This window comes from Mastigoproctus giganteus, chromosome 7 (genome assembly GCF_048544385.1).
Source record: "Mastigoproctus giganteus isolate SK-2022 chromosome 7, ASM4854438v1, whole genome shotgun sequence".
In the NCBI taxonomy this organism is placed as follows: Eukaryota; Metazoa; Arthropoda; class Arachnida; order Uropygi; family Thelyphonidae; genus Mastigoproctus; species Mastigoproctus giganteus.
In genome coordinates this window covers 11812571-11830574 of record NC_143581.1, presented here as the reverse complement: position 1 = coordinate 11830574, position 18004 = coordinate 11812571, and the positions used below count along the sequence as shown (strand labels likewise).

General features: G+C 36.1%; 1 protein-coding gene across 1 annotated transcript in view; it reads left to right on the top strand.

The window, feature by feature from the left end:
* The window catches only part of LOC150082518 (uncharacterized), a 95817-nt gene that overhangs the window by 72906 nt on the left and 4907 nt on the right, over nucleotides 1–18004 (top strand). The window contains exon 8 of the mRNA XM_090377819.1: nucleotides 9541–10179. Coding sequence (XP_090233945.1) covers nucleotides 9541–10179 — 639 coding nt within the window. The remainder of the gene's footprint in view (nucleotides 1–9540; nucleotides 10180–18004) is intronic.

Sequence of the window (18004 nt, the reverse complement as noted above, 5' to 3'; positions counted from 1 at the left end):
AAGAAGTGGGATTCTTCAAGGATCAGTATTAGGACCACTGTTATTTTTGATTTTCATAATTCACATTGATGAAGGGATAGAGGTCACAATGTAATAAATTTCCAGATTGGTAGAGTAGTTCATTTATTTCGAATGCATCGAGTACAAATATGTGTGCAGAAAATTTGCAAAATAAAATTACATTTGTAATTTGTAATTAATCAAAATCAGTAATTGTAATTAATCATTAATTAGTAATATCTGAGATGAATAATAAATAAAATAGGAGAGCAAAATAATAAGAATTAACAGGTACTTAATACAAAAAAACAACAGGAATTGAACTAGTCCAAAGTTTAAAGCAAATCATGCCATTCTAATGTCACATTGGTACAATTATGCAGAGCAGTATTCCTCTGGGGAGGCCCTGTCAGGAGGTGCAGCCAGTTAGTATATGTGAAGTGTCTTCTACAGTTCCACAGGCACAGAGGGGAGAATCCCTGAAGATCCATCTATGTTCTGATTTGACACATAATGCAATCACTTCTAAAGTGGTTTATCTTTTTCCATAAATCTCTGGAAAGGTCAAAACCTGCTACTGGTTTGTCCACTCTGTCAATAAGATGGGAGTTGGGAATCTGATTAGCATTAAGATCCCATTATTGCTGCCAAGCAATATGAGTTGGGGTATCCTGTTCAAATAGTGAAGGATCACTCCGGATCTGGTGCCTGCTCTTCAATTGTTGTAGAGATGCATTCCAGATGTCATCATGCAGAGGTAGCTTTGCCTAGTTTGGATAAGCCGCAGCTGTTTAACTGTCTTTTCCTGTCTTTGGAGATAAGGAGGGGTGATGTTTAAAAGGACTGGCAACCACTCAGTTTGGTAGGCATCATTGTGCCAGTGATATTTCTCATAGTTTAGTTTAGTTGGGTGTCAATGAGGTTTGTGTGGGCAGAATTTTGCCAAACTGGACAGCAATACTCTGCAACTGAATAGCAAAGTCCAAGGCTTGAAGTTCTTAAAGTATGGGCATTAGCTACCCATCTTGATCCGGAAAGCATACTCAATAAGTTATTTCTTGTCCGAAATTTGTCTCTCACTTTTAACAAGTGGTGTTTGTAGGTCAGAGTACGATCCAGAGTAATTCCAAGATTAAAATTTTCTTATTATTATTATTTTATTTATTTGATTATTATTATTTTTTATTTTATTTTTTTGGCTGGTGCAGCATAAGCCAAAGGCTTCCTTGCACCATGTGGCCATTACTAATACTAAATACTTCAAGTAGTGATTGTTTCTGTAATGATATAGTTAATTATTACTAAAGAAGCAGGATATACTATTTTAATTCAAATATTGAATATATTTAGAAAATAATGCTATTCTATGTTATATATATATATTTTTTGCTGTCTACAGACACCATTGTTTCTCCGCTAACAGAGCTTTGGCCTACATAATTGCTTTCGAAGCAACTATGTATGTCGGGCACCTCCGTAGCCAGGTGGGAAGGAGCAGCAGTGCGTAGCACACGCTTCTTGATTAGACCGGGGTTCGAGCCCATCACCACCAAATATGGAGGATGCAGAAAGGTCAGGGAATGACCACCGCATATTCCCGGAGCAATATGGCCTTAGTTGCTAATGCTCCTAAAAACCAAATAACAACAACAGCAACTATGTGTAGCCACAAGCTGACTCAAAGTTACTAATACTGTGTTTAATCGAATAATTTTTGTGGAGTCCCTCAGGGTTCAGTATTGGGTCCTTTATTGTTTTCTGTATTTATAAATGATATTGATGATGGTATATCAAGCTTAATGTCCAAGTTTGCAGACAATATGAAGGTTGGCAGGGTTGTCAAGGACACTACTGACACTATGCTGCTGCAACAGGATCTGGAAAGGTTGAGCAGATGGGCTGAGAGGTGGCAAATGAAGTTTAACATTGACAAATGTAAAGTACTACATATGGGGAAACAGCAACCCCAGAGCAACGTATCAACTCTGTGGTACTACACTGACAGTGGTAGAGAATGAAAGGGACCTGGGGGTGGTTGTGCAGGCAGATATGAAGTTCTCTGAGCAGTGCAGACGGGCTGCAAGAGTAGCTCATGGTGTATTGTCAATGATATATAGGAATTTTTCTAGCAGGGATAAGGAGGTGATTATTCCCTTGTATAAGGCAATGGTCAGGCCACACCTAGAGTACTGTATACAGGCCTGGAGGCCTCATTTCAAGAAGGATGTAGAGCTGCTGGAACGAGTACAGAGAAGGGCAACAAGATTAGTGAATGGAACAAAGGGGTGCTCTTATGAAGAAAGGCTTAAGTTTTGCGAATTACAGTGTCTGGAGACTAGGCACCAGCGAGGTGATCTGATAGAGGTGTACAAAGCCTTGAATGGTTTGAGCATGCTCAATGCTGATGGGGTTCTTCCTCTTGCTCAGAATAATCACCTGAGAGGGCATAAATTCAAATTGAGGAAAGACAGATGTAGGATAGATGTGCGGAAATTTGCCTTTAGCCAGCGGGTGGTTGGTAGATGGAACAGACTTCCACCCTTGTCGTGGAAGTTGATGGCCTAAATAAGTTTAAGGCTCAGCTGGACAGGTATTTCGAACGAACAGAGGGGTGAAGTGGAAGTGGTTATTTTTTATTTATTTATTTTACTTTATTTTTTTTTTTTGGCTGATGCTGCATAAGCTTGCTTTCTTGCATCAAATGCCTCTACTAATGCTAATGCTAATTTTAGCAAGAAGACAGATCCATCCTTCATTAAAAACTCATAGGCACTGTTGTTACCACTTTCAGAGTTGTTAACTCCATCAGAACAAGAGGTAGTCTCAATTAGTGATCTTGTGTTGAATACCAGATAAATGCTTCAAATCTGAACAAGCAGCCAAGTGATATGTGGAAGAAAACTTATAACAATTAATGGATTTGCTTCTTTGATGATGTTGTTTTATTAAAAATGATATTAATAACTGTAGATTGGCTTGTAGATAAACATAGTTAATATTTTTTCTGAAATTGTAAGCTCAAGCTCTTTCACTGTCACAGGAGTAACAGTAGTGGCCTAGACAGTAAAGCATAACACCAAGTAATGTTGTTTCCTCAAACTACTTCAATACCTGCATTGAAATAGTTCCCTTCTTTGTTGATTTGCTGTATTGGGCCAGCACAACCCAGTAGCAGGAATTATAATGAAAGTTACATTTTTGATCAGAAGTGTTCCTTCTGTGTACTGCTTAGCTGCTAGTTTAGATTCAATACATTTATCCACCCCTCAATTCAGGATTATTAATTGAGGCTGCCTGTCTTCTGATGATGGAGCCAAATAGCTTGAAACCAGTCACAAGTTCCTTTTAAGTGTTTAATGAATAATGGATATTCTTCTTGTTGATGTTATTTGCCAAAAAATGATATTGGCAGCTTTAGATTGACTCTTGGATAAATGTAGTCATTTCTGAAGTGAGTTTAAGCCTAAGCTCTGTCACCCCAGGAGCAATAATATTCCCAAACAATAAAGATAGAAAAGCATAATACAGAGTGGAATTGGTGAGGTTTTTTTTTTTTTTTTTGTTTCTTTTTCACACTTTAGTCAATATATGTTGTTTTTATTGTTTCTGTTATGCTCCCTCCACATAAATTTATGGCTACCTTTATGCTGAAATATTGTTCTAATTAAGAGTGCATAACTTTGCCCATAATTCTAGTAACATTTTTACCATTATTATTAGTTTTTCCTTTCTTTCTAAATTTTTCTAAAATATTTCTATAGATGTAATTATAATTTCTTACCCTGCTGTTTAAGCTATTAAAACACTTCTGTTTTATCTTTCCATCTTATATTTTGGAAAGTGAGAATAGAAGTATGTTATAGGCATCTTATATGTTGGAAATACCTATTATTAATCTAGAATAAATTTTCGTCAACTGTCTTTCAGCTCATCTACCTAATTTTTCTAGGCCTTGTTGCAGTAGTGTACCCTCACTCCTGTCATTAACTGCCAACCTTTGTGTCATCAGCAAACTTTGATGTTAAACTTGGTATGCTTTCATCAATATCAGTAATAAATATTGAAACAGTAAGGGTTGCCAGCACTGAACCTCGACAGACTTAACTAATAACATTAGACCAAGATGAGCAGTGCCAATTAATAACAACTCTTTTCTTTTGCCTCTCAGCCATCCCTTTATCCACAGCAGTAACTTGTCCCTAAGGCTACACTGTTTGAATTTGCACAACAGTTGTTCATGTGAAACAATATGAAAACTTTTATGAAATATACATCAAAATAATTTTTGCTTCCAGTTCCTTTATTACTATGTCATAGTAGCTAATCAGTTGGTCACACAGTTTACCCTTAACAAATCCTGCTATGAATGCCATATAATTGCACTCTTGTCAAGATGATCATGTGTTACTTCTTTAACTTAACTCTATTATTTTTCCTTTAACAGAAATAAAGTTTGCAATAAATAAAGCTCTGTAATTACTCACTTTGCCGTTTGATTCCCCTTTGTGAAGGGAGAGGAACATTTGCACATCTCCACTCTGTAGGGACCTCCCCTGAATCCAGGATGCTCTCATAATTATGGCCAAAGGGTTGTATATTGTTGATTCTTTTAATATAATTGGATAGCCCCAGATGCTGTATTTACTTTTAGATTCAACATTTTCATTTCACCACTCTCTCAATTATCACAAAATCATTTGACTCCCAGTTATAACTAGTATACTTCTGGTATTCCCATTCCTAATGGCAAAATATTTATTCAATTTGTCAGCAACCTGAATAGGATCATCAATAATAGTTATGCCATTCATATTTAGTGGACCAGTGTTCATCCCTTTCTTTCAAGCATTAACAAGCAAAGAATTCCTTGCCATTTTTCTGCATATTTTTATTCACAGACTTCTCACAATATGCCTTAGTTTACCTAATTCCCTCAGCGACTTGATTACATACTTCTTTATACTTGCTATAGATTTCTGCTTTTCACTGATAATCACCCCATGTATTTTCTTTTCTGACACTACTTTCATCAGTTCATCTGACAGCCATTTAAATCTAAACCTTGAAAAAATGTCTCTAAGTTGGTATACTTTCCGAATTCTTCCCATTTAGAATTTGCAGCTAGTAACATAACCAATTGGTCCCACTGAAAATGGTTTAAAAACTATATAAGACCTTTTGTAATAACCTTTGCAAAAGCAAAATCCCTTTAAATAGATTCCACATCAATATATTATCTGTTCACTGCCACCTAGTGGTTCCTTTATCTGAATATTCTTAATCCACAAAGAGTCACTACTGACAATGGCTTTCTTTGCTTCTCTAACATGCTGGTGTACAAAGTAGTCTCATTAAATCTAGAAAAGTTCTGCTGTTGTATGAGTGATTAACCATTATAAGATATTCTGATTTACTGATGCTGTATTTGTCTGTATAGTTTTCATTATACTCACAGTCATTTTGCCTGTAACATACTCCTATTCTCATTTTTCTTTTCTCACAGCTTATGTCACACCAAACTGACTCAGTATTACACTGCCCAACGTTACATATCAACTGCCTTAGATTCTGTTTATTTATATAAAGTATTACAATTCCCTCTAAAAAATAATTTTATTCAACCAAGTGAGGAAGTTGCTGATGGATATTTTGACACTTTTTGCTGTTTGTTTCAGTAAGTGCACTCATCCCACTTTTGGCTTATCCTTTCACTATAAAGCTAGCAAGAATTAGCTTCAAATTACAGTTGAAAATAATTTGTATACTAATTCAACAAGAGAGGATCAAAAAACATACAAGCTTCTTTTGGAAAATGGTTGCAAACAGATTTTTAACACATTCTCTGTTACTTATATTTGTGAGGGTCCTTTATTTGTGCTTTGCTGTGCTTCTCTGGGATGCTGGAAGAAGTAGGCATGGCTTTTTAGTAAATGGATTTCATCTGTGAAGAATCATCACTCCAGATATTTGCTGTATGATTCCTTTGTTCAAAGGTGGCATCCTGTGCATATGTCTGCTCTGATATTCCCTCTCCTCTTAAGAGACAGTAATTTGGAATCTCCTCTTTTCAATCTTCCCTGGCTTAAAATCCTCTAACACATTCTATCAAATTCATCTGTTGCCTGTATTGTTCTCCTAATTCCACTAATCATTTGGAACTCTTTAACTTCCTCTCTTTTAAATTTTATTTTCTCCAGTCCAACTTTCCTAACAGTTAGTTAATTTTCCATGGTGATTTTAATGCCCATAACTCTGGCTGGCTTTCATTTTCTAGTCACACAGACCAAGCTGGTCAAGGTGTTGGGGCTTTTGTAATTACTAATGATCTTGCACAGAATGTTCATTTATCTACTAGGATACCAGACAATCCTAACAGATAACTTGCTGATTGTCTCTTCTCCAGTGGAGCCTTTCTCTCATGGCCATTCTCAATCTCATGTTGTTTGGCATTACAAGAATTCAAAATGGGATGATCTGCAAAATTTCTTTGTTTTCCTTGGTTCGATTACTGTTATAAAACTTCTGATGTTAACGTTTGCTCAGATCATGTCAGTGAAATTATTCTTGTAGGGATAAAATCCTTTATTCCACACTCCATCTTAATTTTGTCCTTTATCTAAAACTTGGTTTCCCAATAAATGTGCTAAAGCTGTTCAAGATAAGAATGTTGCATATTGAAATTGGCTTGTGTCCAAATTTTCAGATCATTTTATGCCTATGACAAAAATCGCAGCAATTATAAAACAGTTAATCAGTTCAGACTAGATTTCGACCAAGCTAAGAGTAGAAAACTTGCTTCTTTTCCAAACAGTAGTCAAGCATTCTGGTCTCTTGCCAAAGCTATTGGCTGCAACTTTTGCTCTATCTCTATTCCCACCTCAAAACTAGATGGTTCTATTGCCATTTCAGCCAAAGATAAAGCTGACCTGCTGGCATCCTATTTTTTCTTCTGACATGCATTGATGATCTTGGTAAATCACTTCCCACTATTCCTAATCACTCCATTCAATATCTCCTGTGGTCTTCCATCAAAAGGATGTCAGAAGGATTTTTGAACAATCTTGATAAGAAAATGCCAGGTCCTAATGGTATTTTTCTACTCGTTCTCAAAACCTGTGCTCCTGAACTTACTCCTGTTCTTCACCTTTTTTCACTTTCTTATTCCATAGGTGTTTTCCCTTCTGTTTGAAAATTTGCTAATAATCAGCCAGTTTCTAAAAAGGGTGACAAATCACTCCCATCCAATTATCGTCCCAGTGCACTTACTCATACTTTTTTTTTATTGCATAAAGAACTCTTTATGCAATAAAGAGTTCTTCTTTATACATATTTCCTGAAAATTGCAATCTACAGAAATTCAAGTCTACTGTGAACAAGTATCTTCTTTCATCTTCTCAACCTTCAAACACATGCATGGTACTAAGTTCTAATGTTCTAATACCTCTTGTGTGTGTGACTTTTAATAAGACAAAAAAAAAAGTAACACTGGCATCTGTTGTTTGTAGCATTCTAGCATCAACAGATACATTTGAATGAGAGTTGAATCACATCACTTGGAATTCATCAAATCACATCAAATAGAATTCTATTTCACTGTCAGATTATGTATTATAAAGAGCTGATTCAATGTCATCAGTTTCAACATATTTTTCATCCCTGTTTCATTTCAGTCCTGATGTCACAGTTTGTGGATTCATTATAACAACCCTTTAGGGTAAAATTTCATAGGAAAACACTTTTTACACAAAATTTTATCAGTAGATACATACTAAGGATGATGTTTTGTTTTTCATAAACTAAAGAATTAAAATTCAGTAAGCATAATCCTCAAAAAAAAGTTACTATTTCTTCTTGTGAAACATAATAAACTAGATAAAATAACTGGAACACATGAAACTCTGAACCAAGTGTACTGTTTTTATACAGCCAGGCCTCGGATAATGCGAGTTTGATTAATGCGTTTTTCAGTTACCGCTATTTGAAAAAATTATACCAATTTTCGCTTTACACGATGCAAATTTCCAGTTAACACGATTTTTTTTTTTTAAGTGATAGTTGAAAAAGATTTGAATTGTGTGTTAAGCTTACAGCACGTCAGACAGGCAATAGACAATAGACGTGCTGCCCGCCTCAGTGTGTTCCATCAAACATCGGAAGAAGACGTATTACTTGTTTGTCTCCCGCTAATAAAGTCAATGCAGACTCGCAGGCGCCTCCGTAGCCAGGTGGGAAGGAGCAGCAGTGCGTAGCACACGCTTCTCAATTAGACCGGGGTTCAAGCCCGTCACCACCAAATACAGAGGATGCGGAAAGGTCAGGGAATGACCACCGTATATCCCGGAGCAATATGGCCTTAGTTGCTAATGCTCCTAAAAACCAAATAACAAACAAACAAGCAGACTCGCATTTAAAAATTCTAATTTTTAAATGCAAGAGACAGATGAAAATGTTACCGCGAAGGAGATAATGTTAAAAGAACTAGCTGAAATATTTTGTATCGCAGAGAACCTCGAACAAAAGGTTTGAGGTTCTCTGTGATATTTATTTCACCAGGGCCCAGAGAAAGTTGTTGTCGGCTGTCGGAAATTGATTGATGAAAAGAGAAAGCCAACACTGTTCAAATATTTCCATAACAACTTGTTTCTTCACTGTGTATTTTATGTCAGGTTCCCAAACTTTCTTGGTTCACAGCGCCCTTAGTGTCTCAGTAATTTTTTCACGGTGCACCTAGACTAACAGCTCCATTTATTAAGTAGTTAGGTCCAAACAACTTAATAAGAAATGTTGAAACTGTGAACTACCTCGAGCTAGTAGTTCGCGCGGTGTCCGACAGATGTTGAGTATCGCCATGTTTCCCTCGAAAATTTAAAATATTCCGCGGCACACAGTTTGGGAACTGCTGTTTTATTCAATAAACATTTAATTCCATAATTATTTTCATAATCGTTTACATGGTATACGGTTAAAAAGTTATTTAAAAGGTATTTTTAAAATTATTTATGGACATTCCTGAAGATCAAGGACCAATTACAATTTTTCCTATTGATTATTATATTTTATTAAGGCGTTTGCAGGTCGAATTAATCGTGTTAATTGAGGTCAGGCTGTAGTGCTCTCTAGACTGTGATTGACACTAAGCAAAATCCCACCCGGAATGCAATAGCCTATGGTTCAATCAATGTGCCAATATCACTCAGTTTGTGCTTTTCCTTTTACAGCATTCATTTATTGACTGCAATTTAATAGATGCATATTTGCATTAAGGCACAAAAATTGCAGTTCATTTTGACACAGTTTTGCCTTCTGGTAGCGAGCATTTTAAAAAGCTTCTATATGTGGTTGAATATTACCTGGCCCTTCAAGAACTAGTGTTTCATTAGTTCTAAAAAGTGTAGAATTAACTGTGGAACTGCTTCTAACAGTCACCTGAAGTCACAATTAAGAGTCAAAATAAATCTTACAGTATAAAGAGAATAAGTTGTTTAACTCTCTCACTTTCTCTGATAGAATTATATATGTAATATAATGAAATTTTTTCAGACTTAAGAAGGATATTGTTGAATTAATAAAAAACAAAAAAAGACTTGAAGAGAAAGTTGATGACAAACTTGAAAAGAATATTGAAGTTAAACCCGAAGAAAAGATCGCTGAAGGTAAACTCGAAGAAAAGATCGCTGAAGGTAAACTCGAAGAAAAGATCGCTGAAGGCAAACTCGAAGAAAAGATCGCTGAAGGCAAACTCGAAGAAAAGATCGCTGAAGGCAAACTCGAAGAAAAGATCGCTGAAGGCAAACTTGAAGAAAAGATCGTTGAAGGCAAACTCGAAGAAAAGAGCGTTGAAGAAAGATTTGAAGAAAAAGTTGAAGATAAACTAGAAGAAATGAAAGTTGAAGACAAACCAGAAGAAAAGGAGGTTGAAGACAAACCAGAAGAAAAGGAGGTTGAAGACAAACCAGAAGAAAAGGAGGTTGAAGATGAACTTACAAAAAGAGTTGAAAACATTCTTGAAAATATAGTTGAAGAAAATCTTATAAAAAGAGTTGAAAACATTCTTGAAAATATTGTTGAAGAAAATCTTATAAAGATTGTTGAAATAAATGATAAGAAGGAAGTTGAAATAAAAGATGGAAAACAAGTTGAAGTAGATGATGAAAAGGAAGTTAAAATGGAAGGTGGAGAGTAAGTCAAAATAGATGATAGAAAAGTAGTTAAAGGATACTGATGCATCAGACTTTACTATCCTGTGTGCCTTTGATAAAATTATTATTATAGCATTTCAGAATGCAGCTTCCATCATTTGAACTGAAGCTTAATTTAATGTTACTTCACAAAGTTAATATCTCATCAATCAGACTGTTGGAAAAGTCTCTTTATATATTTGTATTTAAAGATATTTTTAGAATATTCTCCTAATTACAATATGATGCTCATAAATAACATTTTTAGTTTCATGAAAGAATTATATAAGGTTAAAATATTCAACCATGTGCCGGTGATTATAACAAACCCTTTGGTGGAGAGGAGATCTTTTTGAGAATATCTTTATAGGAATTTTGTATGCGTATTATCGTTAGACATTGCTTTTGTTATTATTATTACTTATTTTTGGTATATTGGTGCTATTTTTTTCTTGTTATTCTTATAATGACTTGACATCTCTTAAACAAGATCAAGGATGGTACTTCCATTCCAGTAGTTTTGAATTCTTAAGCATGTCAATTTGCATAATCTGTTTTATATCTTTTAATCACATTATAATAGTTTATATAATACAGTTTATCTGTTTCACTTTATTACTCTTGTTATACTGAAATATTATCAATAAAGTTTTATTAAAAAAAACTTGGGCATCAGGTATTATTTATTTTTCCATATATATGCATTCTTTATAAAGATTTGAATATAAAGAAACAAATTTTAAAAAATTTGTTTCTCTTATATACACTATATAAGAGCTAATTATTATCTATAAACAAGTTATTTGTGAATGATTTTTCATAATTATTGGATTAAACATTTAAAATGTCATACCGAGGTTATGCCTGAACTGTTATAAACTTGTGTTCAAGTAATATATGCCTGCCCCTTTCCCTCTCTCTTGGCCATCCTGCTAACATGGGTCAAGATTTCAACATTTGTTGTAAATAGGAATAATATGTCTTTTGTAACTTTAGTTTGCTTAACCTTCCATCACTTGCACCTTCAGTTTTAACAAAGACACTTATGCGGTATCTGTAATGTTCCCGTTTTTTAATTACAGTTGTGCCCTGTATCCGTTGATTCAGTTAACCACAGAAAAAAAAAAAAAAAACTTAAGACACACTACTCGAAGAAAAGAACATTGAAGAAAGATTTGTGTCTAATACGATAATTCCCTTTATTTTTTACAATGTCACATACGGTTTGGTCACCAACATTATAATGGTTCTTTAGAGATTTAACGGATGCACTGTTTTCAAACTTTTGAATAATTTCCAGTTTTTGTTTAATTTGAAAGCACAACTCTTGCATTTGCCCATCATTTTATGATTTCTAAACAAAAAAAAAAAAAAAAAAAAAAATCTGACATCCCTGACATAAATAACAAAACAAAATTTGTCCTTTTGCAGTGCGACAGAACACAGCAATCAACACGACTCACTAAATCAAATATTTGGTTTTTTTTTTTTTTTTTTTGAGCAGTGGAGGTTACAAGATAATAGGTACACTAACCTCCCAATGACAACTTATAATGCCGTTTCTTGTCACTTATTTACGACTTTCAAAATATCTGTTTATACCTATTCTAGTTATTATTTGAATTTTATGATATCTGGTTGATTTTTTTTTTTTAATTTGGAGTCTTGAAGTGTTCCACTTAATCCAATCCCAGTAAATCGAGAGTCTGCTGTACCTTATTATTACCGTATTTAATGTTGGTAATGTCTTACTGTATGTTTAATTTATCAATTAATTTATAATGTTTAAATTAATTTATAATGTTTAAATTTACAATGTTTAATTTATCAATTAAACTTTATTATACATATGTATGTACAAGAAAATCATGTTATATATGGGATCAGCAGGTGTTTGCTTGTATCTGCAGTTTCAGTCATCCACGATAGGTCTTGTAACATATCCCCCGCGGATACGGGGGTCTTCTGTATAAGAAATTCATTTTTAGCATTTTAAAATCTGAATTGAAAATGACTTATGATTTTTCAACACCTAATTGAAGGTACTGAATGAAAAGAAATGAGGGAAACCAATAATAATAATAATAAAATTTTTCAAGGTCACTGATCCCCAGAATGAAACCTAGATGCTCATTTGGTGTCTGATAGACACAACATGAAAGTCTGTATTTTTGTCAACTAGTCAATTTAGCTGGCAAAATCAAAGCTCTATGGCAAGATTAGACATCTCACTATTGCTGACATCTCAGATACTGCGTGGGAATGAGAGCTGCCTAAAAGAAAGGTAGATGCTTTTGCTCTCCTGGCGTCTGTTAAATGCCAAGAAAAAAATTTAATGCCCCATAATTCATAGTATATTAAATTGAAAACAGAAATTACTGTATAACCAATTAGGAATGTTGGCAGACAAAAATATATGGGAGGATCTGATTTCATTTACAAATTTAAAAATTGACAGAAAAATTTAAAATACTGGCACCACTCATGTGCCAGCCATGTTAGCAACAGAGGGTTAAGAAAGTTATTGGGGGGGGGGGGAAATTACACTGTTGTCCACTGCTAAGAGTTAAGAATTACTAGTGTAACCACATATTTTCTGTAAGTACTTTTAATCCATAGGAAATGGATTAAAATTACTAGTCTGATGTAGCCTTGTCACAACCTTAGAATAATCAGGTATACAAAATATCAATTATGCTAATGATGTAGACAGACTTATGGTAGCATAAATTGAATGGTAGAATGTGCCTCGTTCAGTTTCAGGCAAAATTCCATGTGGAATAGAACTCAGCAAATTTGAATGCCAACAGGTTATTGGATGTCACATCAAAGGGCTTAGTCTTACATGAGACACTTAAATTCCTAAAGACCACTTTGTGAAACATATGGAAATGGAGAACAAGAGGAGATGCAAAATTTGAATCATTATGCAACTGTAAAAAAAGAGCTCTTTTTTTTTTTTGGCAAAATGTATTGCCAAACAAAATTGTCACTTCAGCTTTGGTTAAAGTCACTCGCGGCATGATTACCATATTCCGGACTTTGCATAATGATTTTTGGATGAACTACAGCACACAAATTCGTTATTTCAAAATTCAGTGCCCAGCAATGGTTACTTTGGACCAGGCTTGCAGAAACTGAATATTAGCAGAGTAGAAATACTTACAGAGTGATGAGTCATAGTATTTGTCGTTTCATTCTGATGGAAGAATGCTTCCATGTAGAGCATATAATTCCAACTGCAAGTACAACAATGAAAGTTGTGATGGTTTTTGAATGCTTTCATGCTTGTTGGACCATGTATTTTTGAAAACAGTACATAGGTGAATTGTTCTAGTGTAATATTCTGGAGAGTGATGCACTTTCTGTGCTGATAGAACTTTAGCATTAGCATTAGTAGAGGCATTTGATGCAAGAAAGCAAGCTTATGCAGCATCAGCCAAAAAAAAAAAAACCCACTTCCACTTCACCCCTCTGTTCGTTCAAAATACCTGTCCAGCTGAGCCTTAAACTTATTTAGGCTATCAACCTCCACGACAAGGGATGGAAGTCTGTTCCACCAACCAACCACCCGCTGGCTAAAGGCAAATTTCCGCACATCTATCCTACATCTGTCTTTCCTCAATTTGAATTTATGCCCTCTCAGGTGATTTTTCTGAGCTAGAGGAAGAATCCCATCAGCATTGAGCATGCTCAAACCATTCAAGGCTTTATACACCTCTATCAGATCACCTCGCTGGTGCCTAGTCTCCAGACACTGTAATTTGCAAAACTTAAGCCTTTCTTCGTAAGAGCATCCCTTTGTTCCATTCACTAATCTTGTTGCCCTTCTCTGTACTCGTTCCAGCAACTCTACATCCTTCTTGAAATGAGGCCTCCAGACCTGTATACAGTACTCTAGGTGTAGCCTGACCATTGCCTTATACAAGGGAATAATCATTTCCTTATCCCTGCTGGAAAAATTCCTGTATATCATTGACAATACTCCATGAGCTACTCTTGCAGCCCGTCTGCACTGCTCAGAGAACTTCATATCTGTCTGCACAACCACCCCCAAGTCCCTTTCATTCTCTACCACTGTCAGTGTAGTACCACAGAGTTGATATGTTGCTCTGGGGTTGCTGTTTCCCATGTGTAGTACTTTACATTTGTCAATGTTAAACTTCATTTGCCACCTCTCAGCCCATCTGCTCAACCTTTCCAGATCCTGTTGCAGCAGCATAGCGTCAGTAGTATCCTTGACAACCCTGCCAACCTTTGTATCATCTGCAAACTTGGACATTAAGCTTGATATACCATCATCAATATCATTTATAAATACAGAAAACAATAATGGACCCAACACTGAGCCCTGAGGGACTCCACTAATAACATTAGTCCACGATGAGCAGTGTCCATTGATTACCACTCTCTGTCTTCTCCCCCTCAACCACCCCCTTTATCCATAGCAGCAATTTGCCTCCAATGTCACACTGCTCCAATTTGTGCAACAGTATCAAAAGCCTTTCTAAGATCCAAGTATATAATATCAAAGTTATTTCCTGCATCTAGTTCTTAACCAGTGCCTCCATTAATTTTCCGGGAACAGAAGTTAAACTAACAGATCTATAATTACTTGTGTCGCCCTTTGATCCTCCTTTGTGAATTGGGGTCACATTTGCACATTTCCAGTCTATGGGTACCTCCCCTGAGTCCAAGGAAAAACTTTACAATGAAGAGGTCGTAAGTATTTCAGCCAGATGCTGTTCCCTGACATAAAGTACATGAGTGATGACTTGGAAAACAATGTGCTTCTACTAGACTAGCCATCTAAGAGCTGTGATATTAGCACCACTGAGAATCTATATTTGAATTGGAGAGACATGTTATGACCATGGAGACTAACTTCAAAAGCTGAGTCAAAATATTTCCATCAAAACTTTCCAAAAGTTGATTGAAAGTTGTCTTATAGGATGTCATCTATGTTGTGAAGGCCAAGAGTACACCTGTAGCATATTACAATTGTTTTTAGTCGCCTATCAGAATGTGTCTTAGTGTCTTAATACTTTTATCATCATAAAAGTAAACATACAGATTATTAATTAATTGTTAGAGTTAATTAAAGTACATGGATGATGTTTGTATACCAAAGCAAAGTGGGGCAACAACTTCATCATTGAGAGAAAAACAGCTGATTTGGCAAAATTTTAATTTAGAACTCATAAATGTGAACAGTAGTATCTAGTCAAATTTTAACATCAAATTAAAAAATTCAGCCCAACTATGACAAAAAAAAAGGCCCAGACAACAAATAGCCTAAACCAGGGTTTCTCAACCGGGATTTGTTTTTTTTTTTTTTTTTATGTGAACCCTAAACACGAGAGGTATTAGAACCTATAGTACTTAGTACCGTGCTTGGGTTGGAGGTTGAGGAGACGAAAGAAGATATTTGTTGACATTGGACTTGAACTTCTGTAGATTGTAATTTTCAGGAAATACGTATGAATGAAGGTTGTTCCAGAAAACGGCAGTTGAATGAATAAATGAGGAAGATGAAAAGTTGGTTCTGTGGGTTTGAAGTTGGACAGTAAATGGATGTTGGCTGGTGGCGGCCCGTGTTCGGACTGTTTTGAAAGAGAGAGCGGGAATTATAGAAGCCAATTCAGAAGAACAGTGCCCATGGAAATATCTGTAGAAGAGGCATGCAGCAGAAACAGTACGTCTATGAGAAAGCGAGTGGAGAGACTCTGTTAGAGATGAATCATTAATTAACCTAACTGCCCTCTTCTGAATGGAATCAAGAAGCCTGAGAGAGGTTTTGGTTGCACCACCCCAAATGTGGGAACAATATTCCATGGCAGGGCGGATTTGCGATTTATACAGAGTGAGCAGCTGTTTGGAAGAAAAGTAACGCCGAGAGCGAAAGAGAAAACCAAGTTTTCTAGATGCAGAGGAAGCAATATTTGTAATGTGCTTGTGCCAAGAGAGATTAGAAGTCAGGGTAATCCCCAAAAGAGATATATCCTTTTGCCTAGAAATTGGAGTGTCACTAAAGATAAGCATAGGAGCAGAAGAATCCTTTTTGCGAGATATAAGACAAGACTGAGTTTTAGAAGGGTTGAAATCAACTAAGTTGTCTTTGCCCCACTGGAGAATTACCTGAAAATCGGCATTTAAGGAATTGGTAGCAGATTTTCGAGAAGTTGAAGCTGATTGAGCAGGGCAAGGTTTCTCAAAATGGAAAGTTGAATGCAATGTGCTATCATCGGCAAAACTATGGATAGGATTTCCAGTCAATGGAAGAAGGTCATTGATATACAAGAGGAAAAGAGTGGGGGAAAGAACTGAACCTTGGGGACACCGGCATTAGTGGAGAAGTTAGAAGACAGAGAGCCATCTACCATCACCCTCAGTGAGCGATCAGAGAGAAAACTGGATAACCAATTACTAAAAACAGTTGGCAAACCATAAGATGGAAGCTTGTTTAGAAGACCTTTATGCCAAACAGGATCGAAAGCCTTTGAGATGTCAAGAGCAACTACTTGTGTTTCACCGAACCTTTCCATTGAAGTAGTCCATAAATGGGTAACATAAGCCAGAATATCACCAGTGGATCGACACCGACGGAATCCATACTGGCGATCGTTGATCAGACGGAAGGTTTCTAGGTAGTTTAAGAGTTGGCGGTTAATTGATTTCTCCATTACTTTAGAAAGAGTAGAAGTAATTGCAATGGGACGATAATTGCATGGGAGGGATTTGTCACCCTTTTTAGGAACTGGCTGGATATGAGCAAATTTCCAAGCAGAAGGAAAAACACCTTTGGAATAAGAAAGTGAAAAAAGGCGGCAAAGAATAGGAGTAAGTTCAGGAGCACAGATTTTGAGAACAAGTGGAGAAATATCATCAGGACCTGGAGCTTTCTTAGCATCAAGATTCATCAAAATCCTGATATCCTTTTGACGGAAGACCACAGGAGGCATTAAATGGACCGTGTTGGGAATGGTGGGAGGTGTTTTACCAAGTTCATTAATACATGAGCTGGAAGAAAAATGGGATGCTAGCAGGTCAGCTTTATCCTTGGCTAAAGTGACAACAGAACCATCTGGTTTGGACAGAGGTGGAAGCAGAGATGGGCAAAAGTTGCGGCCAATAGCTTTGGCAAGAGACCAGAATGCTCGGCTACCATTAGGGCAAGAAGCAAGTTTTCTACTCTTAGCCTGTTCAAACTCTAGTTTGGACTGATTAATAACTGCTTTACAATTGTTGCGAGCTTTGGTGTAGGCAGAAAATGAAACTGAAGAATTAGAAACAAGCCAATTACGATATGCAACATTCTTCTCTTGAACAGCCTTAGCACATTTATTGGAAAACCAAGGTTTAGATAAAGGACGAGATTTTAAAGTGGAGTGTGGGATAAAGGATTCCATTCCTGCAAGAATAATTTCACTGACACGATCTGAGCAAACGTTGACATCAGGAGTTTTGAAACAGTAATCCGACCAAGGAAAAGAAGAAAAGAAGTCTCGCAGGTCATCCCATTTTGCATTCTTGTAATGCCAAACAACACGAGGTTGGGAATAGCCATGAGATAAAGGTTCCATTGGAGAAGAGACAATCACCAAGTTGTGATCTGAAGTGCCTAAAGGACCTCTCACTTCGACCGTGTACTTAGAAGGGTTGTTTGTGAGAAAAAGATCAAGCGTATTGGCTGTATGATTCGGATTGTCCGGTATTCTTGTAGGTAAATGAACAATCTGTGCTAGGTCATTAGTAATTGCAAAAGCCTCAGCATCTCGACCTGCTGGGTCGGTGTGACTAGAAAACGGAAGCCAGCTGGAGTTGTG